Raw genomic sequence first — 24,041 nt, 5'->3', positions numbered from 1 at the left:
GAAGCCAACTTTAGAACAACGAGACAATTCCTTTAAACGTTTCCTGAACAAAACGTACGGGTGTGTCCCAAACTTACCACAAATTCTCGAAAACCATCTTAGACCAGCGTATATCGACAACGACATCCCAAATATGTATCCCTACATCAAAAAAATAATCAACCTCACTCAACTTTGCATCTCAAAGTACGGATTTAAACATCAGTGCACTGACCATAGCACCTATTCACCTAACAAGTTCCTGGAAAATAAGACGGCTCATCTTCGCGACTATGCAAAATCCCTTCTGTTAAGCCATATCAGTGGTGGTCAACCAGTTCAGCTCGACAATGAAGAAGAAGGATTCAACAAACTACTATCGGTCATGGAGCTATTGAAGGAAGGCCGGATCCAAACTGCCATCGCTGACATCACCCCATACTGGACCACAGCAGACTGCGACACCATTCTACAACATGGCATCGCAACTCATGTGAAACAACGAGAGCTACCAGAAAAGGGACTTCAAGCATTAGTCAAACGTTTTGCGTGCCTTGTTCGCTCAGGCATTCATCAGAGATTCGGCGCGATTGACCTTGCACAAGATTCGATTCCCAATGTGGTATGTCTATACCATTTCACAATGAGTGCTTGAAATAATGTTAATAACTCAATACACTGATCCAATATACTATTCAAACGAACAGCGTACAGTGCATCATACCGAGGTCGATCCTGCAAGACCTATATGGGACGATGCTCTATATGACCCAGGTAAATCATTTTTAGTTGCATTGATCATGAACCTTTACCCCATGAAATCAATAATTGTCTAATCTCCCAATAGACTTTGTCAATCCATGGTTCACATACCTTAACGAACCGTACAAACTCCTGGACAAGATCGTTGTCCATTCTAATCAGCATTCAGTCAAGAGGCAAACACACAAGGCCTATCTACTTTGCTACCGAAACAGCCTACAAACGAGACGTTTGATGTACAAAACATACTGCGACGACTACCTTTACTTGGACAACACATATGATGAACCAGAGTATGACACAGACAACAAAATACGACGGTTCTCTGATCCGACAAAACCAATGCCACCACCGAGAGAGGCGATAAAACCAATCAACTTTCAACAGGTGATAATCAACACTCGTACATCAATATCAGTTGTTGATCATCAGGCGTTCTCTACCTAATCTCCTGGTTTCTACATATATCAATTACAGTTGACTTCAGGACCTTGTTGCTCTATGGCATTGTTCAACTATGTTGCTAACAAAAACCCCTCAAGCACAACGCAGAGCATATTGAACGACATTCAATCAGATATTACGCCGGTAAATCAGCATTCCGGCATCTTATCTCATTAAAGAGGACTCATTTCTAACATAATTTTTTTCATCTTCAATAACGTAGGGTTCTCTTCAGAAAAATCTTCTTCTTCAATGCCTCCATCAACACATATTGCGTAGCGTTCAACCCTGCACTGACAAACCTACTGCAATCATCAACGGCGATAACGATAATGGTTGCGACAATACTCTCCAAACATCTTCTGACAATCACATCGTTCTCATAATGCCCTACAAAGGCCACGTTTGGGAGATCGACAGTTTACAATCAGACCCGGTATATTTGGGGCTCGAGGGTGACGATTGGACAGAAGTTGCACAGCAGCGACTTGAAAGCTGGACATCTGCCGCCTACCACACAAAAGTTCACAACGATATTCATCCAATTGTCTTGGATAAAACAACATTTCTCCGCTAGTAGACAAACATTTGTAGCAGGAACGTTCATCATATAAAAGCAAGAGAATCCAACGCAAACGGCTAATAGCAGAGATCTTTCAGAACCATCGTACATACAGAGAAAAAAATAAAAACTGTTGCTTTTGAGCATTACTCATGCCACATAGCTGATAGCATAATCGAAGACCATACACGGTAATGACCTGAGCCTTTTATTCACGGAGGGCAAGACCTCCAACCCGAATAATAAATTCTACTAGCTAATATGTTTTTGCAGTCATTCAAATTCTAATACTAAGCGTTTGTCTTGTATTATTATCTATCTTTCACCTCATTCTTTACATCATCTGTAACTTGTCAGTCTGACAACAGTCCTGACGCTAATTGTTATATATTCCCGCCCCAATTTTGCAAGTGCAAGGTCTCTGAGCGATGCGTACTCGGTATGAGGGCTAACCACTCAGTTACTTCCTTTCGTGTCGACCAATAAAGCATAAGTAAATGCATAAAAGTATCCGCAAAGTTTATCACATCAGGTAGTACGTGCAACAACGATAGCATTCTGGTTTCTTCGACACACCATTCTTTGCTGCATGTTTTTACACCTGCTACGTTCAGTCGTAACATCTGCACTTCTCCCATTTCTTCGCTGAGTTTTCCTTTTCCTGCAATCAAGAAACTTATCGATATGATGGAAGGTCTCGTAAAATTCCTTATAGCTCATCCTCTCAAAACCGGGACCACATATTTCAATAACGGTGAGTTAGCATAAGCGTGACACTTCCATCAAAAAGCATAAGACACAACCACTGATATTAACCGTAACAATCAATACCTGGAACGTTCAAAGGCCTCTGTCGGTATCATTAGTTTAAAATACAGAGGTTCATATGAAAATTCCTGTGCGCTCTTGGATTCAAACACTGCGAATGGCTGATATGTGCCAGAGTCGGAAAAGCTGAGGAAATCTGGAAGGGACACAAAAAGTGAAAAGTATTGGGTAACCTTAGGACCCTGAACGGATGTGGGCGAGAGATCAAGATCAGGCACATCTGGGTGGGATGGATGAATGGATCGCGCTTCTTAGTTATTCATCCTTCTCTCCATCTGCCTTTCCATCCGTCTCTATGCTTCTCTCCCACTCACCATATACACACTTACACACTTACACACTTACAACCGCAGTTAGAAGCACATTTTTTATTATACATATAATTAATATAATTACATAGACCTTTTCAAACAGCTTCCGCTCGCTTCAGCGCCTCCTCTTGGTAATATTTGTAAAGCATATTGCAGCTCATCCTCATACCATCAAGGCTCTTCATCGCACCTTCTATCGCCGCATCGAGGCTAAGACTGCTATCCCTGGCTTGCGCTTGCTTCGCACGGAACTCAATTTCCTTCACGATCCGCAACCTATTGTTGAGCGCCTTTCGGTCTTTCTCAGCCAACTTCGGGCGCCTTCCCTTTCGTCGCTCATATTCCTCCTGAAACTTTGCAAAGCTTTGACGCTCATCCCAGATCTCCCTTGCGTTCCTGGGCCTCTTGCTCACAGTGAACCCTGGTTCTTCAGATTCTACTTCCTGAGCGGAGACATCAGCCACACTTTCGGATCGATGAGGGGCTAGTGTTGGTTGTGCCTGCGGTCGTGCTTGTGGTTGTGCTGGCGGCGGTACCCAAGCAGACGGTCGAATCGGTACTGTAATTGGCGCTACAGGTGGTATAAGTGCCCCAGAACTAGTAGGTTGCAGAAGCGGCATCGTTATCGTAGGTCCAAGCCATGGCACTCTTGATGTCTCCTGGTAAAAAGCTGTGTGTTGCTGCACCTGCTCACCATAATCATAAGGACCATAGGCACAACAAGTAAAAGGTGGGGTGGGCCTATTCGGAGGATGACGACAGGCACAGGCATTCGATTGCTGCACTTGAACTGAGAGCTGCGCCAGTTGACTTGAAAGATACTGCTGCATTTGCTGCATTTGAGATGCCATCCAAAGGCGAAATGATTCCTCTTGAGTCCTCTGTTGTTGAGACTGAAGTTGGACTTGTCGAAACTTATCATTGAGAGCTTGGTAATGGCCAGAATACTGCTGTCGTTGATCCGTTATAGCTTCAACCATAATGGGTGGAAGGTCAGGCGGCAGGGTAGCATCCTCTCGGTCCAGTACAACCGCCAGGTCATCCTTGAACTTGAGAAACAACTCCGATTTGAACAGGCTATGCTCCAGAAGCGGTGACTTGGCGCTGCTATGTGTGTGCATATACGCCACGGCGTCCTGCAGTATGACTCGTCGCAGGCGGAGGACCATCTTGAAGAAACGTTTCTTGCTCATATCAGCGTGCGCCTTATGGATAGGAGCACTACCTGGCTCAGACGGTGATGGATCCAGGGGCAAGACATTTTGAAGTTGGTCGGGCTGATCCTCATCCCTCTCATTCATCTCATCAAGACATTCCTCCTTCATCTCTTGTTGGCTTCAGACCCTGGTTCACCGAATGCAGTCTCGACGAATGGGAAGATCATCTCCTGCAGCTCCACCGGCGGCGATACCTCGTTCCTCTTGAGATGAAAGGGTTTTCCTTCCCGAAAGCCCGCCATACCAAACGCGAACCTGATAGGGATGTTGGACATGTAGTGCTGGTCCATCCTGCCATTGCCACGCACCCACCGGCCTCCAAGCTTGATATCCTCAGCTCGAATACCCAGCTTCTGGGCCTCAATCGTTCCGCTGTGACGTCCAGAGTGTGTGAGATGAACGCACTCCAGTTCCTGAGTCTCAAACGTCTTCAATGTTGTTTCGCGACTTGCCGAATACGACAATGGCGCTAAACGGCTAGCATGGGTTCCTTTTGTTCCTTGCAAAACCTTGATCTCCTTGAAATCCGGGTCGCTGATGTCTGGCGGAGGCTCCTCCTTGTTCTATCATAATTAAGTCTTTTAGTCAGGTAGGAATAAGAACTATGGTATATCGTGCAAGGTCTGTTTCAACGTACATGGAAGCGATCAAACAGGTAAAAGGCAAAGGCGCCAATGCTACAGCGGCGAACGTCGCTATGCCTTAGAGCGCACCCGTACTGCGTATGGCCGCTTCGATTGGTCTTGCCGCGATGCATTGCACAGACGAGCGCCAACGCTGACTGCGATCCTCTGTCTCGGTTTTCGACCTGTATCATGAAGCAGTCCACGAGATTCAAATGACAGAGGTCCTCATTGCGTAGAATCATGCTATGCCGAATTGCCAAGGCCAGATGTTCCCTCGCCCAGGGTGACAGGATCGTAATGGGCTGGGCCCATGTGTACAACAGACACTTGATGTGCTGAGCGACGGTATAGGCATTTCGGATCTCGCACTCAGCTGAAAGATCCTTGTGGTTCACAAGGATGCCAACTACAAGGTCGTTAGAGTACTTGTCGATGGCGTTATTGATGAGTGACGATTTACGAAGCTCGGGCTCCTCGTTCGGGCGTATCGGACGTTTGCTCTGTCTATCCTGGAGATAGCAAAGTGCCTTCAGCGCATTCTCCATGGTCTGACGGCCACAGGGGACGCTCAGCACCTTCCGCCCTTTCGCATCCGGTTTGATATCATGCAGGACTGTTCCATATGTCATATGTATGAAAGGAAGGCCACCATGTAAACAGTTAATGGCCTGAGAGTGCGAGCGTCACGAAATTCCTTTCTTTTGTGCATACCTTGTGCCAAAGTCGGTATGTGGTCCTTTGTAGTGGTCGATTTGAACATATACGGTGTCCGAACGTCTCTGCTCTGGTTCATACTGAAGTACTTCTTGGTGGTTGACTTGAACATGACCTCCTTGAAGAATCGAAGCACCTTCACCTCGGAAACATCGTAGATGTGAGCCCTTCCGCTGTCTCCGTTGATATTGCCGAGAGGAAGATTGCTGCAAAATTTCTAAGAGATAGAGAAGCGACAAAACTTGGTTATTGAATCAGCTCCATCGCAGCCATGTCTGCTCGCCAGCGACGTATGTTGCTGTCGTCATTTACTAAGAACTTTCTCAAGTGCGTCTTGTATTGGTTCTTGGTGTTAACGCTCAGGTTCGAGGTCTGCAAAGCGAGGGCTTCTCTCATGATCTCGCTGTCCGTCGATTCACCATGGTCCCCTGCCATGCCGCCTTCAGTTTGGTAAAGATCCGGTGGGGCTATTAGGTATTGTAAAATCGCTTCAAACTTGACTAGGAATAGATAGTTGATTATTACGAGCAAGAGCCTTCGGTGCCTTTCACTGGGTTGGATTCCACAATGACAGCATTCATACCATGAGTATTAAGCTTGGCCTCGTCGACATCCACGTTTTCATCCTCGGCTGTTTCCTGAATCGAGAGCCTTCGCGCTGACCCGCCATTGATCGATTCATTAATCGACTCCTCATCCGAGTCCGAGTCGTAATCTGAGTATGATTCAACTTCTCCATGTAATGGCTCGTCGGTCATATCCAGTAATGCTGGGTTATCCGCAATGACTACATTGACACAGAGTGGATTAATGAGGAGGGTATAAGCGTGCAAGTCTATGACAATGGTGCCTGAGATAGCAGGGCAAGCACTCTTGTTTAGTGCAAAGCCCTACTCTCTAACTCTCTACCCCCTGATTGTTCGATCACGAACCGTCCAAGTGAATGAGTTCCTTGATCCTCCTCGAATGCTTTTTTGTAGGTTGCTTCTCGGTCGACTGGGCATCAGCGCGGCTCCTTGGTCGCTTTCTTTTTTCTGAGGCAAGAGAGCTGAGTGCTGACATGAGGGGTGGAGGGTGGAGGATAGTTCAATGAGGGAGGTGGAATGGGAGGAGGAGGGGGAGCAGCCGCAGGTGTGGAGCAGTTGGTGATTTGTAAGTGAGTATTGACTGGGCTGGAGGTTGTTGCTGTGAGCAGACGGACAGGCAGAGAGGAAGAATGAGAGAAAGAGAGCAAGCTGCAAGCAAGGGCGGCATGTGGTGAATGTCATGACCATTTGGCCAATGAAACTCGACCATACGATTTAGAGTTCATAAAAAATTGTACTGGGACGGAAATTCCCAATGTACTGACCACCACCATATGTCAAACCCAATGTACTGGCTCGCCGCACGTTGTACTCAGCGCAGGAAATTTGAGAAATTTTTGGAAGCGCCACCCGATACAGTACAGAATGTGGTGGAGGTAGGATTCGGTCTGAAGTATTCAATCCAATTGAAAAAAAAATATATAGGCGACAATCCTCCAGCAATCGAAGCTTATCAGCCTATCTGCTGAAAGACCCTTTTTGCGTCGTTCAGATTCTTTTTTGGTGGACTTGATTCCAACTTTGAGTATTTTTGAAGAGTGGTAACGGCGCGAGAACGGAGATCAAAAGCAATCTTCTCCTTGTTTAGCCTTTGAGAAAATCAATAATCCATGTTCAAGCTCGTCTTCCTCAACAAAATCATTCTCCTTGTACTACATGAAAACGTCCCTGAATCTCTCGTCTCCGATTGTTTTCATGGCAGACTCAAGAACCGACTTAGAAGGACCTCCGGTATTGCACATGCTAATATAATTGAGGATGGCTTGCTTGAATACCGTGTCTGGCGGTGGGCATGGTGGTTGTTGGGAGGTTGGTTGATGGTGATGGAGAGCTATATAATTTTTTTCAACTGAATTGAATACTTCAGACCGAATCCTACCTCCACCACATTTGAGATGTACTGCCTAACCATAACTAGTTCAAAAGGGAAAGTGGACAGCCAATTTGATTTGTAGGCCGAGACCCATGGTTATGCTAGGGATGGTTCATAGCAAACGAAGGCGTTCATGAGCTTGGGAAGAATGTACTCCTTGGCGAGGACTCTACTGTCGAGTCCTCGCCTGGAAGCCGTTTTTGGTATCCCTTTTTTGACTTTAAGTTGCACAGGCAGTAGACCGTTGAAATGCGCAACATGGAATTTGTAGACCTACATGAACATGAACATAGTCTACAAGTATAGCCCATGGCCTATATTAGGACTCCAGCTAGAATTCTAAGGAGCGAAAAGCATGGATCAGCGACAGAAGCAAGCTCACTCTCCCTTCTCCCTCCCCCCTGCCCTTTCAATGCGGTCTGTATTGGTAAGCCGTGAACTTGCCATATATCGCCATCTGTGATTTATTACACGTAAATAATATATGATTAGTGTTGCTGAGTCGGTCCTCTGTCGCTCTACCAACCATCCTAACCACCCTTCTGCGTATTTAACCTCTATCTTTTCTCATTTTGTTTTATTTTTTCTCCTTCAAGACCTCATTCCAATCGCAAACCACCCAACGCAACGCCATTCCTCTGCAATACACCTTTGACACTTTATATCCTACACAGATCCCGTCTCCCACTCCAACCATGTCTCCCTCAACCAATCTTCGCCTTGTGTTGCAGATCCTGCAGCTGCAACTGCAGCGACAGCTGCAACAGCAACGTCTAAACCTGATGGTGATCCAGGCACATGACTCTGCGATGGACCTGGCCAGTCAGCCGCAAGTTCCTGCTCAAGTCCCTGCTCAAGTCCCTGTTCAAGTTCCTACTCAAGTTCCTACTCAAGTTCCTACTCAAGTTCCTGCTCAAATCCAAGTCCACGTTCCTATTCTGGCTCCACCACAAAACGAGGGCTCAGTCTTTCTCGAGGACATAATGGTCGACGTTACACATAACCCTGTGTAGATCTTGTCAAGGTACCACAGATAATGGGCAACATCCCTTCCGCTCTTGTTTTAGGAGTACAGAAAGCTCTCAGGCCTCCAATACAGTATCCCCATCAATATACACGCTTGCCCTCAAGTCTTTACTTTGAAGTAAGATACTCAGTCTACCTTCCCACCTATGGTTTGCCGCTCATGATCTACCTTGGTAATGAGAGCCTTTCGAAACTGAGTGCCGTCTTTCAAATGCTTGTTCGTCTCGGGTTCTCCTCAGTTTGTCATGGATCCAGCTTATTACTGACCGAATCTAGTGCTATTTCACAAGCTGCAGCACCCTTTTAATTTAACAGCATTGAGGCCTCCTTGTGCAAAAACAAATCCTTACAAGCGGCTTCCAACCTATTGGCTTTGCGGAAGCCGGGCTGAATAGAACTACGGTCATTGTCGCGGGCTTGTATACAAGAGAGTATTTATTATTGATTGCCTATACATCAACATCCTTGTTATTGTTGCCTGACCTGCCGAGCTACGACAGCAAGACGATCGATGGTCTGGATTTGAACTATGTGTGGACCACTATTATTCTCATTCATCTCCCAAGCGCAACAATGGACTTTCTATTGCCAATGCTAATAGTACTTGGTAAATGAGGAATGGCCGATGAGGCGGTGAAATCTCTTTGTGTTGTTTGGCAGCAGTTTGGAGGTCCTGTAGCTCTTAAAAATAAACGGTCGAGGCGTACTGCACTTCAGGGGATACTCAAAGGATTCTGGACTGTAATAACTGCCGTAGCGATATCAGCTACCGTCTTTGTGTGGACCAAGAGAGTCTGCCAGGTCTACGCAAGCGTGTTCTATGATATTGCGACCAGGCCAATTGGTGTTCACTAGCGATGGTTGTCAACAAGAGGTCGGTGCCTTTTGATCTTGGAGAAGGATCCCAAACGGACGCATATTGATTATCTTCCAGGGTTGGGAGTCTTTTACTTTTTTTTCAGAGATTAAAAAAATTCACCAGTGCATGCTTGGGCTCACTTCCCAGTCTTGGTCGAGGTAGTAATTCAAGGTCATGTCTGTTATCTTCGGAAACATCCTCTTCAGTGTGGAACCCAGTGCGCATCCTTGACTATCGCCTTCATCCAGAAATAGCGAATTCCGCTGGCGATGGCGCTTGGAGGGAAAGCCAGGTCCTCGGTCTGGATAGACCATCGCCAAAAAGGGACGAGAGCAGGTTTCTAGTGTGGTTCTGTGTATTCCATCCCATGTTTTCCTAAGGAGTCGTACATGCCACTGAAGCGTTCGTCTCTCGATGGGGGCTTCATGGGGGGTCGAGGCAGCCTTTTTCCATGCGTCGAATAGGAGGATGTGGTAGTACGCCATGAACTCCTTGGCCAGTCCGACAGCTATTGGGACCGACGCTTCAAATGGTCCGCGGCAATTTTCGATTCGGATATACCCCCAATGAAACTCGTCCTCGCCAGCTATGTAGTTCCAATAGAAGTTGCTCTCCGCCAGCAGCAGGACAGGACGGTCAAGCGAGGCATCAAATCTGTTCAGCCACAATGTGGTGAAGTCCTTAAGCGGATACTCCCCTCCTGGATTGGTAGGGGGCGCGTCCGCAAACAGACCATCACCCTCGAAATGATACCAATCGTCCAAGTCCCTAACTGAATTCCTCAGTAATAGAAGTACTGTGTTAGTGTGCAGAACGCGCTTGCTCTTGCCTGGATAGCATTTCTTTCCACAGCTGCAGCCCTCCTTCTGACTCACCTACACCATGCAACTCTCGCCTGTCCGACCCGGTTGCGTTGCAGCATAGCAAAACATCCGCAATCCAAGTGTCCATGTCGTCCTCCGTACCAGGTGGGCTGCGAACTCCTATTTCGCTTGCTCGCGCCGGGCACAAAAACAGGGTTGTTGCACCGACGAAGTAGACATTGTCCAGACTGTAGTCCTTAAGAGCGTCCTGCAGTTCTGGACAGTGCCGTGCAATATCTTCATCCTTGATGCAGGCAGGCGATGTCTTGACGCCGCGTTGCTTTTTGAATCTCTTGAGCCATCCTGATGTGAACTGGCAAGGCGGCTGTGGCTCAAGGAGCATATCCGATGTATACCTGTAAATGTTCAATGCCTGCGCTGTGATCTTCCTGTCTGACACTGGAGTACCATCTTCCTGCCACCATTTAATCCGACCTTCGAGAATCCGTTCCAATTCATCGAGTGGGCGTCTTGACATGCGTATCTTCTTTAGAGCTGAGGAGGGATGCGACTCGTCGTATGCATAGCCCTCGATCTTGTCCTTGTTCTTGAATACGTCGTGGATAGTGGGGCGCTTCACGTCGAAGTGTCGACTAAGCGCAGAGATGGATACGGATGGGTTTTTCTCGCGGTATTTGATGATGTCGAGCTTTAGCTGCACCGAGAGGGCTGCCCTTGGCCGTTTCACCTCGCGAGGTTTAATGGCGGAGTCAGAGGATTGCTCGCGAGGATCGGAAAAGGAAGTCTCGGAGGCAGCTCGTTTGTGGTCGCTTGCAAGTGGTACAGAGGGAAGCCGCTTCTGAGTTGAACGGTCCAATGCCTCCACTGCCTGCACGGATGTGGATATTTCAGAAGCCTAGATTAGACTGAGCGTATGCTGTAAACTGAGCGGCGCATCCATCTAGCATATTACCTGTATCAACAAAGTAGTCCCTACCTGTTGTCCTTCCTGTGGTCGGTTTCTCTGCTGCTGATAACGGTGCTGAGAGGGTCCTTGTTGTTGGCGTAGATGCGCCTTATACAGCATATCCACTTCTTCGCGGTATGAATGCAGCTGGTGACTTTGGGCCTCTAAAATTGGTCCGTTGGAGGGACTTGCAGGCAGTCGATCCAGGAACAGCACATGGTTGCCAGAAGCACTGGTCGGCAATTCAAGTGTAGAGCCAAGTGCTTCCTCCTGGGATGTGGAGGATGAAGTCTCAAGCGCTACTCGTGTATGCTGTATCTGCTGCTGCGTTTGTGATTGACCCATCTGCTCCTCCGTTTCATTATGTCTTTGTAGCCAAAAGTGAAAATCTTTCTCTGGGACTGTATCGGCGGCAGTCTCTGTAGGCAAGTGGCTAGAGCGAGACCAGAGATGCTGCTGGTGGGAAGTAGAAAATGAGGCCTGGGAAGCAGTTCGTGCATATGAAGGATTCTTAAATGGAGATATCAGTCTAGCTATATCTGCCTGGATACGAGGATATACAAGTCATACAGCGTCAATTATGTACATACTGTGAGTACTGTGTCCATCAGATGTGTTTCCGCAAGCAAAGGCCCAGGTAGGGTTAGAGTTGGAGTGGATGTCAGCGAACCCTGTTGCTCCATAGTTCTTTGGGTGTTCCTCTGGTGCTGAAGCCTCTGCAGGCTCAGCAGCTGTCGGCGGTGGTCTTCAATTGCAGTCTGGAGCTCCCAGTCACCGAGTGTGTCGAGGGAGGTGGTGTCGGAGGCTCGCAGACCTACGTAGGAGGGAGTCGTGTATCCAATGCTACCGGATAAGGTGCTGGCAGGCTGGAGTGCCTGAGATCGAGGATGGATGGCTCCATAGGGCCAGTTGCTACTGCCCTGGTCTTGTCCTTGAGGATTCACTTGAGGTCGCTGTAAGCTGTCCGTGGATAGAGAGGTGGTATCTGGACGCATTTGGGGTGTGCTTGGGGCGAAAGCGAAAGGCGAAGGTGTTCTCATTCAGTGCTTTTGCAGTGAAAAGGTGGAGATGATATAGAGCGAGAGGAAGTGGGGATGAGTGGGCCAAGAGGGCGAGGCGAAGCCCGGAATTTATATCCCTCCTTGAATGCACGGGGGGAGAGAACATACCATCGGCGCTGTCGGATTTGTGGCCCTTTTACAGTCCAGTGTTTACTCGGCTGTCGATTTGAGTGATCCCGTGTATGAAAACCATGGGCCTGTCGGATTTGTGGCCCAGTGTTTATTCGGCTGTCGAAATTGCGGCGCTTTGCCCTTCTCTGCTGTCGGATTTGTGGCCCTTTTACAGTCCAGTGTTTATTCGGCTGTCGATTTGAGTGTTCGAAATTGCGGTCGTATGTGAGCGCCTGTCGGATTTGTGGCCCTTTACCTTCAGTGTTTGCACCGCCTCCAGTCCATCCTGTTGTTGCATTTACTGAAATTGCAGTTCTGCGTCTGCTCTCGAGTGTGTCCAACTCTCGTCTCATGGCGGAGTAAGCATGGGCCATATTTACGACGGCACATGTACTCCCCAATACTATGATGGCTGCAATCTAGAAATACTGTAATTATTATTGCGTGCTGGTCGAGCCGCGTCGCTTTGCCGACTTTTTGATCGCGTATTTAACTCATGAGCGATCCCTCTTTTTTTCTTTCTTTTTTTTTTTTTTCTTCCTTCTTCAAGACCCTCATTCCAATCGCAAACCACCCAAGACAACGCCATTTCTCTGCAGTACACCTTTGGTGCCATCCTACACAGATCCCGCCTTCCACTCCCACCATGTCTCCCTCAACCAATCTTCGCCTTGTGTTGCAGATCCTGCAGCTGCAACTGCAGCGACAGCTGCAACAGCAACATCTAAACCTGATGGTGATCCAGGCACATGACTCTGCGATGGACCTGGCCAACCAGCCGCAAGTTCCTGCTCAAATCCAAGGCCAGGTTCCTATTTTGGCTTTCCCACAAGACGAGGGCTCAGTCTTTCTCGAGGACATAATGGTCGATGTTACACATAACCCTGTGTAGATCCTGTCAAGACACCACAGATAATAGACAGAAACCTCTCGGACCTTCAATACAGCATCCGCATCAATAAACGCGTTTGTCCTCAAAACTTTATTCTCGCGAAGACGTGGCCGCTGGTCAATCGTTCTTGTGCAGAATGAGCAGGCAGCATTTGTTATATACAAACCGCAGATACTAGTGACATGACGAACGGCAAATGAGGATGATGGACGGAGCACTGTTTATTTGATCGACTTCATTTGCATAACAAAAAGGCGAAAGAACAATCACATTGGCAGTGTTTTCAAGTTCCTGAGTAAGATCGGATTGTTGTCACTTGTTGACCATTTCAATCATCTCCGCTGGAGCTACTTTAAGATGCCAGCTTCTCCAGGGCATCGACAAGCGTCAACATGTCGGTCTTGATGCCCTGCGCATAGCGAATGACCTTCTCCTTCGAGTCTAAGATCTCAATACTCTCAGTATAAGCATTGTAACGGACAGAGAAGGGACGGTTCAAGGAATTCGCGAACTCACGGACTCTCATCTGGGCATCCTTGAACGACTCGGCAACAAAGTAAACAGGCTGGTATTCGGTAATCGGGTACTTTTGCTGGGCAACCTTGGCGGGCTCAAAGGGACGAATCTCGGGCTTGTCGCTCAAACAGTACTCAAGCTCACCAAACGACGACAGCAAACCAGCACCATAGGCGCGGACATGATCACCCTGACGGCAGATTCCGAACTCGACAGTGAACCAGTAGATCGTGGCCAGACGCTCAATATCCTCATCGCTTGCTCCAAGGGACGCAAGACCAATCTCCTGCGAAAAATCAGCAAAGTCGGGGTTGGCAAATAGGGGGACATGACCGAGGAGTTCGTGGCAGACATCAGGTTCAGGGGTGTACAAAGGCTTGGAGTGGTGGCGGATATACTGAGTCGAGTGGAAAACACGGAAGGCAAGGCCGTTCAAGAAGTCACGGCTGGTCAAAAGACCCATGACGGGGCGCAGAGTAAAACCGGTGCAGTCCTTCAAGAACTTGGAAACAACCTCGAGCTGGGGGATCTGGTGGGGACCATATCCGCAGTTCTGGATCAACAGAGGGAAGACGTGCTGATGCTCCCTGCAGGCATGCGAGGGGAACATGGTCGTAAGCTTCTCAAAGACAGCAGCCCAGGTCTCGACCTCGACGTTGGTGTAGTCGACATTGGGGATGGGCTGGCCACTATTGATTGCAGATAAAAAGTGAATGGTCAATCATGTAAGCATGGGGTATGATTTAGTGACGAAAAAAGTAAAAGACGTCGAAGCAACAACGACGTACGTCTTGTAGGTCTTGGCGATCTTGGTAATTTCGGCACGGCGAGCACGATAGGCAGCATCCTTGGCGCCGGGGTGGTCAGAATCGAGCTCTTCACCCATCTCAAGGACCTTGTCAGCAAAGGTGTCGAGGTCGATCATCTTGCGAGGGAACCAAGGGACCGACTCAGGCAGGTCAACTGCATATTTGAAATGATAAAATAGCCTGGTCAACATTTCATTCCCAAAAACGGCAAATATAAAAATCTGTGGGGCAAAAGAGTTGAGCGCAGCGCAGTTTGAACACCAATAGTGTCATTGTCTCCTACCAGAACCACCGGCGCCACCGCCAGTGCCGACAATGTGCACATGCTTGGCAAGGGGCTCGAGGGACTTTGCGACCTGGCGGACCTGATCAGCATCGACAGCGTTGAAGTCCACAAAGAAGTCATAGTCCCAGTCGGCAGTCTTGCTTGGGCGCCTAATAAATGAATAGTGATGAGTAGAGAGGAAGATTGTCAATTGTTGGGACCAAACAGAGCGCTGCTACTATACTTGATCCGGTACAAGATTGCGGTAACAGACAGGGAACAAAGATCGGTATACTGTGTCGGTAGAAAATATAAGGAGACAACTACAAGACTTACGACTCGATGCGGGTGAGGGAGATGTGCATGGCCTTGATGGCAGCGAGACAGTCGTCGAGGGCACCGACCTTGTCCGTGATGGAGAAGTGAATGGTGGTCTTGACCGGGGTGACGGTAGCGTCGGTGCACTTGTGCAGGTGGGTGGCAGCAGCAGTGGCAGACATGGTTGCTTGTTTGCTTGTTTGCAGTTAGTGGTGGTGGAGGGAAGAGAGAGAGAGAAAGATAGCGATGAGAAAGAAGAAGAGGAAGGAGAAGAAGAAAGAGAGGGAAGAGAAGAAAGAGGAGAAGGAAAGGAGAGAGCGAGAGAGGGAAAGAACTGCTCCGTGGCACCACGTTGAAGTCCAGACATGTACGGAATTCCGACTTGATTTCCCACGGGTAGTTTTTGTTGTTGTGTCGATGTGGCCCAACGAAGCAGCGCTGTGATTGGCCCGATGTCTTTTCAGCCCTTTTGTCGTTTGGATGCTGCTGTTCATTGGGCGGCAGACAACTGCTTCATAATTTACGCCTATTGACAAAACTGCCCCTGTCTCTTTTCCTGTGCAACCACCGGCGACATCATCGCAGCAGCAAACAACAAAATCAAGGGAAAACTTTTTTCTATTGTGTTCCCTCTGTACCAGAGCGTGGGGAAAAGCGGCTCCTCAGGGGAGGAACAGGAAGTAGCAAAGGCTAAGGAGCTAAGGGAGCAGATCAGATAAGTGCAATAGAATGCAAAGCAAGGGGATGCACCGGACAATGGGAGAATCTGCCTATCCATTCTTAAGCAAAGGAAGGGGAAAAGCGAAACGGCATACCTCATAGACAGTTCCTGTTTGATGCGGTGCCTCCATAGCTGTGCAAGAGGAGAGAGTGACCAATTGTTGTGGTCCATCATGTTGTATTTATGTGCAGCATAGCTGGATCGGTAGAAATGTCTTTCTAGGTTCGCCCGACGATTGCCCATGTTGATGTACTGTCAATTGGTGCCAGCATGGATTAGACATCTTTGTGCCACGTACGACGAATCATACAGGAACCTGTAATTACTAGGTTCCAACATGGACTAGACATCCACAAATAGGCTAACCACGCAGGAACTCTGTCCAAATACGTACATTCTTGTTGGTGGCGTTAAATCAAAATCGCCCCACTCTTCACATTCCTCTGGCTCCATGCCCTACTGCTGTGCGCCTTTCTGTGTGAACTCATGCTCTCATGCACATAACCAAATAACAGCGCACAGGACAGAGGAGCATCCGATTTTTATAGGGGTTATCGTCAGAACCAACAAATAGCAGGCACTATCGATCTACGAGTACCATCATTCTTATCCGCTAACGTTATTTACAATGGTGAAGGGTCTTGGGCCATTCTTTAGCTTCCCCTTAATGATGAATACTGAAAGGCCTTCAAAGCGGTTAACATGGTGAAACGGCCCCAATTGGTATTAGCGCCTCCCTTGAGCTCGCAGAATAAGTAACATTTGCTCAGTAGGCATGTGAAAGCTTGTTGGCTCTGGCGTCCCGAAGCAAAGGAACGAAAGCCAGTTGAGCCAACATTCTTTGTCACCGATCTTCTTTGTCGCTCCCTTTGTCGCTCTCTCTGTTGACTTTAATATCTGTAGAACACTTCGAGTGTGGATCTACTTTTGCACAGAAAAATAGGAGGCCGTATCCGAGTCCCATTTCTACTTTTACGACCGACTTACTTTATCTTATTTCCCCACATGCCCAGTTTTCATAAGATGAAGGGTTGCTTGATTGCGAGATGCCACTCTATCCCTGTCAATTACCCACTATCCCGTTCCGTGACCCTGGGCCAGATGTATGTCTCGACAGAGGCTGCAATACATAACGCGGGCGTGCGCATGTCAAGTGCCGTTTTGGATGGTCAGTGCGCCCTGGTAATACGCAATATAGTCTACCATTGATAGAGGAGGGTAAAAAAACAGGGGCCGAAAGTGTCGGGGACCAGAGCCCACTTTGCTTCACAATAGCGAAAAAAGCGTATGGGTTCTTCAGGTCACTTTGAAGCGCTTGAAAAAAGGCGTCCCTATTTGATGATGATCCCTCCTTTCTTTTCGGAGCCACATCCTATCTTTGCTGTCTTGTGCATTTGTGTTGCCAGCACCGGCGCTTACATGAGTGCACACAGCAGCAAACACGGCTACATTGAGTGGCGCTATGAAAGAGCTCTCCCCCCATTTCGAATACAAGAGCCAGCAGATCAGAGCTCTTTCGCTTCTTTTATTTTTACGACAGCACGGGGTGGAGGCATCCAGGACGAAAACATGGTTGGTCTTGGCAGTATTGGGTGCACTTCTCCGACCAAAATTCTGCTGCATCAATGGTACATCTGTCTTGGTAACCAGGGCACAGAAATAATTGGCCACAAAAAAATAAAATGAGGATTGACCATCCACTTGCCTCTGCCTCTTTATAGGCCCACTTTGTCCCTCCGATTTGTTTGCTCACCTTTCTCTCTCTTTTCTCTTCACAATCCGTTTGCTTCTTCCTCGGCCCTTCTCCTCTCGCTCCTGACCGACTGGAATAGAACGCATCTTGTACCTACCCTTACACAGCAGTATCAATATACCTCCCTCCGCCTTCCCAATAAACGATGTCCTGTGCCAAGCCAGTTCCCACTAATGCCACCATCCTCATTGTCGGTGCCGGCATCGGCGGACTCACCCTCGCAGCCTTGCTTGAAAGGGCTGGAATCGATTACATCGTCTTTGAACGGGCCAAAGAGGTTGTACCCCTCGGCTCAGCACTCAGCATCGGTTCTAATGTCATGCCAGTCTTTGAGCAACTTGGCATCCTGGATGAGATTCTCATGAACGCCAAACCCTTTGGCTTCTCTACTGGATACAACGAACAAAGGCAGGCAACCAGGACATTGGATTATAGCCCTGCGGAGAAGATGTAAGTGTGCATAGTCAATCCCTCTCGCTTTTCCGCATTCCTACACCCTCTTAGTCTCCCCACGGTGACTTTACTTACACATGAACACTTCTCGCGATTGCCCACAACCATGACCTCGCTCGGATCGGTAGTGGCGGCTACCTACCTCACATCATCTCACGGCCGATCCTCTATAACATCCTGCTCAAACTCGTCCCTCCACAAAAAGTCATGATGTGCAAGAAAATCCTCTCACACCTCCAGAACAAGGATGGGGTTCTCATCCGCTGCAGTGATAACACGACATACCACGGCGACATCCTCGTCGGCGCCGATGGAGCATACTCGGCAGTGCGCCAGTCACTCTACAAGGAGCTAGCAAAGAAAGGCGAGTTGCCCAAGTCCGATGGCCTACCCCTGCCTTTCAATAGCACATGTCTCGTGGGACAGACACGCCCATTAGATCCAGAAGAGTTTACACATATGAAGGATTGGCATACTTGGTTCGAAACTACAGCTGGCGAGGACAAACCATATGCGGTACGTGTTAATGTCTTTCATTAACTAATCTAATATAACTATATGGACGTGATCATTTACTGACAATTATATCCACAATTTGGTCAGTAGTGGGTTACCTTTACAACCAAGTTCAATACCATTTGTTGGATGGTCCTGCGTCATCTCGATGACAAGGTCTCGCGCGAACTCGATAGTTCCTTTCGCAACTCGGAGTGGGGTCCAGAAGCGGCGGAGACCATGTGCAAAGAAGTGCGCGACTTACCCGTGCCCAGGAACAATTACACAATCGGAGACCTAATCGATGCTACACCACGAGAATTTATCTCGAAGGTCATGCTGGAGGAGAAACTTTTTGACACCTGGTACAGCAGCCGGACGTGTCTCATTGGCGATGGTAACGGTCCAGCATGGTTTTTTTTCTGTGAGAGGATACATTAATATCGGAAACATTCGATCTAATCGTTACTTTTCTTTTTATTGCTATCGATTATGCACCTCCCAACTTGTACACTTGTACCTGAACACACGTATACTTCTTGTGTTGACAATGATCCCCCGTCGGCATGTGTGCCCAACGTATCCAACGGATGTACCCGGTTCGTTTCTTAGCATGCCACAAGGTACAGTAAAGAAGTTCTATCAACTCACGTCGTACATGCAATGATCTAGAATGTTTCCCTGCAAACACATGGCATCGGAAGCCTACGCCAAGGGGCCCATTCTCTCTCCATTGTCATGCGATTGCTCTCTTATTTTCCAGAGACTTTTAGATGTACTGCATGCTCACCTCATTATTATGTTATTGTTTCCTTAAATTCCGGCCTCTACTAGATGTATCCCTCCGCTGGTTTAGGTATGATCTTGCCCTACTTATCTTTGACGCTGTTTTTTTTTTTTTCCACAAGAGATTTGAGCTCCGGAATAATGGGCTCTCTCTTTCTTTCCCTTTTCGTTTTTTTTGATACAACTTTATTGTATTTTTGTTGGAGCTCTTCGCACTAGCGTAATGCACCATGAGGGTCTAGCGTTACTAAATTACAATCTTGAGCTGACAACCATTTCTTTATTTTGTCCCCGTTCTATCAACTTCATCAACTTGAACAGGTGCCGTGAGTGCAATCCAAGACTCTGTAGTACTCGCCAATTGCATATACGAACTACCCAATAATCCTTCGGTCGACGATATCACGAAGGCCTTTCAGCACTACAGGAGTGAACGGTATCCACTCGCCAAGTCCGCATATGACACGAGCCATCGACTTGCCAGCCTCGTGGGACAGGTAACAAACAACGACCCCCGCAAAAGCACAGCTGGAACTCTATGTTTCAAAGTTTCGGCTTTAAGTGTTTTTGTGCTACCTTCGCTAATCATCTTTCTCGGTTTCCTATTTGGCTTCTGTTTCTCATCCTGTATTTTATAAACAAACACAACAGCATTGGTACAACAACTTGATCCGTATGGTGCTGAAGCACATGCCCAAGAGTATCTTCACGAGATCGCTGCATGTCATGTATGCCTACCGCCCCCAGGCATCGTTCCTGGAGCCCGTCAAGGATCGTGGACAGTGTAAACCCGCGCCTCAATATAGTCTGGAAAGAGCTCGTGCCCGTCGAGACACAGAAATCGCGACCAAATCAGAACAACCACGCGACACGGATGCGGGATCAACCGTCGCTTCAGTGTCTACAACCACTGCCTCAATCATAGAAGGTGCCAAGGCCGTTTAAATGTAGAAACAACATCTGGAGCGTAGTGGTTTGTGTGTATTGTTACATGAATAAAATGGTTGCTAGACTACGCAAATTAGGTTGAAACTGAGGTGTGGGGTTTGATCTCATGCCAGGCACTGCGGATGAAAAGGTTTAGTAGGTTGATCATAGGTGTACAGTGTTGGTGGCAGGTGCTTGAATTGCTGTGAGTCGAAAAACAGGTGCTTTCCGCACCCTGAACATGGTGCTGTAAATAATGTGGAGTATGCTGAGAGCCATTCCTAAAGACGAGTTCACAAAAATAAAGAAAGATATAAATAAACCATATCAGGTGGAACAGTAGGGGCATCTGAAGGATGTCATTAATGGACTTGTAGGGCGCAGACTTCATACCAGAGTCAGCCCCAGAAGGGATCGAGGCTCTTTCGCCGTAAAGTAATCGACCGCACCTACGGCGATCTGGGTGATCTTCTTGAACACGAGATGACTTGAGTCCTCCCAAATAGAGTTCTGTCCGACACACACACCCAAAAAAAACAACAAAAAAAACAAAAAAAAAAAAACGCGACGAGTCAATTTCAGATCGTGCCATCGTTCACAAAAAACGAAGAGCAGCACAACACGGCATGGCGAAGTACCTCTTCTCCCGTCCCAAAGACGATTAGTCGAGATACAGATGTGCACCGTCCTTTCCCGTTGGTCTCCATGACAATATATGCGTGCATCACTCCCGAAACGCTGATCTAAAAGCGCAATGAATTTTACCCGTCAGTTTTTTTTTTTTTTTTTTTTTTTTTTTTTTTTTTTTTTTTTTTTTTTTTTCTCTCTGGGTGTGAGACGTTAGGCAATGGACTGTAGCATCCGGTATGAGATCTACCTTAACTGTCGAGAAAGGCATAGATGGCTGACTATCCTGCCGTGATGCATGGACTTTTCTCCCAGACTTCTTTGTTGCCCTGCTGAACCATCGGAGCGTGTCATCTATCGACAAACTGAAGATCATAATGGAGCACCAGTGAGTATTCAACGTGCTCCTGCCTTGTAAACGCAAAGTGACACAGATCGTTCACTCATCTCATACTTGTGATACTCCTGACTCTTCTGTTCGACTATTGTTCCGCCAGTCTCCCCAGGTAATACCCGTCTCAACCTATATATCATTCAATAATCAGTCAAAAACAGGAAATGGCATTGAAAAAGCGATAGTCGATCTGATAAAATGCATGCCATATAGACAACAAATATACCCTGTGATTGTTTTTTCCCCTTGCTGTGCCTCTTTTTGCTTGGTTTCGAGTGATCTGATTGATTTAGGTCCAAATATTCCGGAGATGAGTGACCCAGTTCAATTGCTTCAAGTACAACTCTGTTCCGTATAATGAGACTATCAAAATAGCGACGTACATTGGCGATGGTCCCTGGAGCTTGGGAAGTTCGACTGCCTGAATGTCGTTCAAAACACCTAGAAGTCAATCCAAGTAAGACACGGGAGACGGGACTTGTCAGATATTGACGAGGACAGCATCGTTGATCTGTCTCCAGGTGATAGTCCTCCAATTGATTACTGAGAGCAATCTAAACATACCGTCCGAGCCAATGGCCAGTTTTGCAAGGCATTCTAAAGCACTGTATGTGAATCTTGCATGTTCCCGAAACGCGGCTCCTGATTCAAGTTCTAAGTAACAATAATAATAAAGATACCGCTGGTCAGAACTGTTCTTGGGATCTTTAGTTACTCTTTGGTCAATATCCAATGTTCCTTGACGATACCTGTACGTCCTTGCAGGATATGAAACACATGGTGAACAGACGAGCGCACATCATTCAGCTATTCAGTTGTGCAATAGTGGTCAATGGATAGGGTCTAGGATATGGTTCCAAGTCCTATGCTTCGTATAACTTGTCTAAGAGTTCTGGATTTACATACAGAGGTGATCATGTGTTCGATGTCCTGAAGTGCATTCTGATTCTTTTCGAGAGCAGCCTGAAGGTCCTCTGTCCCTGCCATACTTGATACTGGTCCTTGTTGTTACCGCGTTGTTGAGTGTCCGTTGCGTTTGGTAGAGGATGAGTCGCGTCGTCGTTGTGATGAACCACACAGCGCGGTTCACTTTCTGCAGACTTCAAAAAGCCACGGTCTAATTGCTCTGGGCTGGATTCGATTTTATTGCCCTGCGCGGACTGCTCCGCTCGATCCTTCTTTCCTCTATCTCTAATCCAAAGGTAGAGACTTACAGGGCTCAGTCACATCCAATTGAAAGGGAGCGGGACATCCATGATCGGCACTATGCATCCAACCATCCTCGCCACGGCCAGATACCCATCCATCGAGTCAACACCGCAAAGGACTACAGGAATCGCCAACTGACCGACTGGAACATTTTTGAGGGACGTTATTCAGGACATATGCACTGTCAAGTTTTTTGACAGGCGGCGATCGAGAATGCATGCCGACACAGACATCTGACCCTCTGCAACACATCAGCACGTACTTGTGCGTCAGAATCGGCACCTTGCGAACCCAACAAAACTGTTTCAAGCGAGTCGCAAGGGGAAACTATGCATCAACAGGCCTGCATCGAGAATCGCTGACGCATGGCCTTCAGCCCTCAACGGAATCGCAACAGATCGATGTTACAGGACAGAACTTTGATCCCTTGGACTACAGCTCGACCTTTTTTTCCAGGAGACAACGATTGGCAGGATGTGGAGCCAGGTTGAGAGATATCACATCACCAGAAATCTAACCAGGCTGTCCTTCCTTTTTACTCGTGCTTTCGTAGGACAAAATGGTGAGATACGCTGCCACCCCTGCCAACAGCTCGAAGAGTAAGTGAACGACGATGATTTGGAACGCAACTATAGCAGGATGCATATAGACTCGCTCGGTCAAGGACAGAAGAAGGAAGCGAGGAATCACCGACTCAAATTACCAAAATTGATCCCAGAGGAGTACACATAACTAATACGGATCCAACTATCAACTGTCAACTTGTTTTGCGAACAATAGCTGCCTTGTCTCGCGGCTCCTACCTCCGTGTTCACTTCAAGAACACCCGTGAGGTCGCTGCTGCGATCTCCGGCATGAAGTTGAAGAAGGCCCTCACCTACCTCGAGGCCGTCAAGGACCACAAGCAGGCCATTCCCTTCCGTCGCTTCAACGGCGGTATCGGTCGCACTGCTCAGGCCAAGCCCTTTGGCATGACCATGGCCCGCTGGCCCGTCAAGTCTGTCGAGTTCGTCAAGGACTTGCTCAAGAACGCCGAGTCCAACGCCGACGTAAGTTTTGGTTGCTGATGATGGAGTCGGGATACTGGACACCAGGACGAGGAAGTTTTGCTTTTGAAGCCAAGGTCAACAACAACAATTCTTACTAGGGCCACTGGGAAAAAATTGATACAGAGGAATCGACAATTGGCATTCAGGATCAACCTTACTTTTGTGTCATATTTTTAAAAAAGGATGTCGGCATATCAGCACTTGTCCAGCAATTGGAACGACAAACAACAGCGCTTACGCACTACAAATTGCCATTTCGCATAGCGCCGCATGTACTCTCAGGGCCTCAAAAATACTTTCACTTCAAGTTTTCTGACCTTCCCATTTCACACCATTTCCTCACCTCTGCGAAATAAAAAAATAGGTTAAGGGCTTGGACCAGGATGCTCTCGTCATCAAGCACATTCAGGTCAACCAGGCTCCCCGCCAGCGCCGCCGCACTTACCGTGCTCACGGTCGCATCAACCCCTACATGTCGTCTCCCTGCCACATCGAGATTATTCTCGCTGAGGAGAACGAGGCTGTCAAGCGTGAGGTTGAGGCCAAGAAGCCCAAGCTGAACGCTCGCCAGCTCGCTGCCCGTGCCCGTCGTGCTTAG

At 47.7% G+C, this 24,041-nt stretch overlaps 8 protein-coding genes across 8 annotated transcripts; 5 read left to right on the top strand and 3 right to left on the bottom strand.

Moving 5' to 3' along the window:
• Positions 1-133: 133 nt before the first annotated feature.
• Positions 134-815, top strand: BC939DRAFT_478732 (uncharacterized protein; the record flags this gene model as incomplete). The annotated part of the gene is given in 3 exon segments (XM_051558792.1): positions 134-601; positions 687-753; positions 769-815. The coding sequence occupies 3 exon segments, from the start codon at positions 134-136 to the stop codon at positions 813-815; spliced, it is 582 nt and encodes a 193-aa protein (XP_051410446.1).
• A 200-nt stretch (positions 816-1,015) lies between these two features.
• On the top strand, positions 1,016-1,949 carry BC939DRAFT_218928 (uncharacterized protein). The gene is made up of 2 exons (XM_051550763.1): positions 1,016-1,329; positions 1,409-1,949. Exons 1-2 carry the CDS (start codon positions 1,243-1,245, stop codon positions 1,760-1,762), a joined length of 441 nt encoding a protein of 146 aa, XP_051410445.1. The 5' UTR covers positions 1,016-1,242; the 3' UTR covers positions 1,763-1,949.
• Positions 1,950-8,097: 6,148 nt separating this feature from the next.
• BC939DRAFT_478731 (uncharacterized protein) lies at positions 8,098-8,415 on the top strand (the record flags this gene model as incomplete). Its single annotated transcript, XM_051558791.1, has 1 exon — positions 8,098-8,415. One exon carries the CDS (start codon positions 8,098-8,100, stop codon positions 8,413-8,415), a length of 318 nt encoding a protein of 105 aa, XP_051410444.1.
• A 2,424-nt stretch (positions 8,416-10,839) lies between these two features.
• On the bottom strand, positions 10,840-12,196 carry BC939DRAFT_218831 (uncharacterized protein). Its single transcript, XM_051550762.1, has 2 exons — positions 11,648-12,196; positions 10,840-11,537 (listed from the first exon to the last, which is right to left on the bottom strand). Exons 1-2 carry the CDS (start codon positions 12,095-12,097, stop codon positions 11,052-11,054), a joined length of 936 nt encoding a protein of 311 aa, XP_051410443.1. The 5' UTR covers positions 12,098-12,196; the 3' UTR covers positions 10,840-11,051.
• A 1,030-nt stretch (positions 12,197-13,226) lies between these two features.
• BC939DRAFT_425712 (Biopterin-dependent aromatic amino acid hydroxylase-domain-containing protein) lies at positions 13,227-15,417 on the bottom strand. The gene is made up of 4 exons (XM_051553161.1): positions 15,048-15,417; positions 14,730-14,881; positions 14,426-14,600; positions 13,227-14,326 (listed from the first exon to the last, which is right to left on the bottom strand). Exons 1-4 carry the CDS (start codon positions 15,209-15,211, stop codon positions 13,474-13,476), a joined length of 1,344 nt encoding a protein of 447 aa, XP_051410442.1. The 5' UTR covers positions 15,212-15,417; the 3' UTR covers positions 13,227-13,473.
• A 2,055-nt stretch (positions 15,418-17,472) lies between these two features.
• Positions 17,473-20,256, top strand: BC939DRAFT_457127 (uncharacterized protein). The gene is made up of 7 exons (XM_051556439.1): positions 17,473-17,953; positions 18,085-18,472; positions 18,563-18,848; positions 19,064-19,074; positions 19,286-19,307; positions 19,559-19,734; positions 19,889-20,256. The coding sequence occupies exons 1-7, from the start codon at positions 17,649-17,651 to the stop codon at positions 20,180-20,182; spliced, it is 1,482 nt and encodes a 493-aa protein (XP_051410441.1). The 5' UTR covers positions 17,473-17,648; the 3' UTR covers positions 20,183-20,256.
• A 1-nt stretch (position 20,257) lies between these two features.
• BC939DRAFT_457122 (mediator complex subunit 27-domain-containing protein) lies at positions 20,258-22,312 on the bottom strand. The gene is made up of 10 exons (XM_051556438.1): positions 22,092-22,312; positions 21,935-21,992; positions 21,750-21,839; positions 21,569-21,626; positions 21,412-21,465; positions 21,246-21,314; positions 21,042-21,156; positions 20,803-20,907; positions 20,558-20,674; positions 20,258-20,445 (listed from the first exon to the last, which is right to left on the bottom strand). The coding sequence occupies exons 1-10, from the start codon at positions 22,170-22,172 to the stop codon at positions 20,290-20,292; spliced, it is 903 nt and encodes a 300-aa protein (XP_051410440.1). The 5' UTR covers positions 22,173-22,312; the 3' UTR covers positions 20,258-20,289.
• Positions 22,313-22,953: 641 nt separating this feature from the next.
• Positions 22,954-24,041, top strand: BC939DRAFT_478726 (50S ribosomal protein L22; the record flags this gene model as incomplete). The annotated part of the gene is made up of 3 exons (XM_051558790.1): positions 22,954-22,993; positions 23,175-23,443; positions 23,808-24,041. 3 exons carry the CDS (start codon positions 22,954-22,956, stop codon positions 24,039-24,041), a joined length of 543 nt encoding a protein of 180 aa, XP_051410439.1.

Source organism: Gamsiella multidivaricata (genome assembly GCF_025024155.1).
Source record: "Gamsiella multidivaricata strain RSA 2152 chromosome Unknown BC939scaffold_49, whole genome shotgun sequence".
Lineage (NCBI taxonomy): Eukaryota > Fungi > Mortierellomycota > Mortierellomycetes > Mortierellales > Mortierellaceae > Gamsiella > Gamsiella multidivaricata.
Note: the sequence above shows the minus strand (reverse complement) of the source record. Positions and strands in the feature narration are given on the sequence as shown.

What these genes read in the sequence shown, in the direction of transcription:
- BC939DRAFT_218928 (XM_051550763.1), top strand. Translation starts at nt 1,243, where the DNA reads ATGGCATTGTTCAACTATGTTGCTAACAAAAACCCCTCAAGCACAACG. An exon ending in TTCAATCAGATATTACGCCG is followed by an intron (nt 1,330 to 1,408) that starts GTAAATCAGCAT and finishes TCAATAACGTAG; the next exon opens with GGTTCTCTTCAGAAAAATCT.
- BC939DRAFT_218831 (XM_051550762.1), bottom strand. Translation starts at nt 12,097, where the DNA reads ATGAGAACACCTTCGCCTTTCGCTTTCGCCCCAAGCACACCCCAAATG. An exon ending in TGATGGACACAGTACTCACA is followed by an intron (nt 11,538 to 11,647) that starts GTATGTACATAA and finishes ACTGCTTCCCAG; the next exon opens with GCCTCATTTTCTACTTCCCA.
- BC939DRAFT_425712 (XM_051553161.1), bottom strand. Translation starts at nt 15,211, where the DNA reads ATGTCTGCCACTGCTGCTGCCACCCACCTGCACAAGTGCACCGACGCT. An exon ending in TCCCTCACCCGCATCGAGTC is followed by an intron (nt 14,882 to 15,047) that starts GTAAGTCTTGTA and finishes TTCATTTATTAG; the next exon opens with GCGCCCAAGCAAGACTGCCG. An exon ending in ATCGCCAAGACCTACAAGAC is followed by an intron (nt 14,327 to 14,425) that starts GTACGTCGTTGT and finishes TGCAATCAATAG; the next exon opens with TGGCCAGCCCATCCCCAATG.
- BC939DRAFT_457127 (XM_051556439.1), top strand. Translation starts at nt 17,649, where the DNA reads ATGTCCTGTGCCAAGCCAGTTCCCACTAATGCCACCATCCTCATTGTC. An exon ending in GCGAGGACAAACCATATGCG is followed by an intron (nt 18,473 to 18,562) that starts GTACGTGTTAAT and finishes TTTGGTCAGTAG; the next exon opens with TGGGTTACCTTTACAACCAA. An exon ending in TTGCCAGCCTCGTGGGACAG is followed by an intron (nt 19,735 to 19,888) that starts GTAACAAACAAC and finishes CAAACACAACAG; the next exon opens with CATTGGTACAACAACTTGAT.
- BC939DRAFT_457122 (XM_051556438.1), bottom strand. Translation starts at nt 22,172, where the DNA reads ATGGCAGGGACAGAGGACCTTCAGGCTGCTCTCGAAAAGAATCAGAAT. An exon ending in TATCCTGCAAGGACGTACAG is followed by an intron (nt 21,840 to 21,934) that starts GTATCGTCAAGG and finishes ATTGTTACTTAG; the next exon opens with AACTTGAATCAGGAGCCGCG. An exon ending in CCCTTCTGGGGCTGACTCTG is followed by an intron (nt 20,446 to 20,557) that starts GTATGAAGTCTG and finishes ACTCGTCTTTAG; the next exon opens with GAATGGCTCTCAGCATACTC.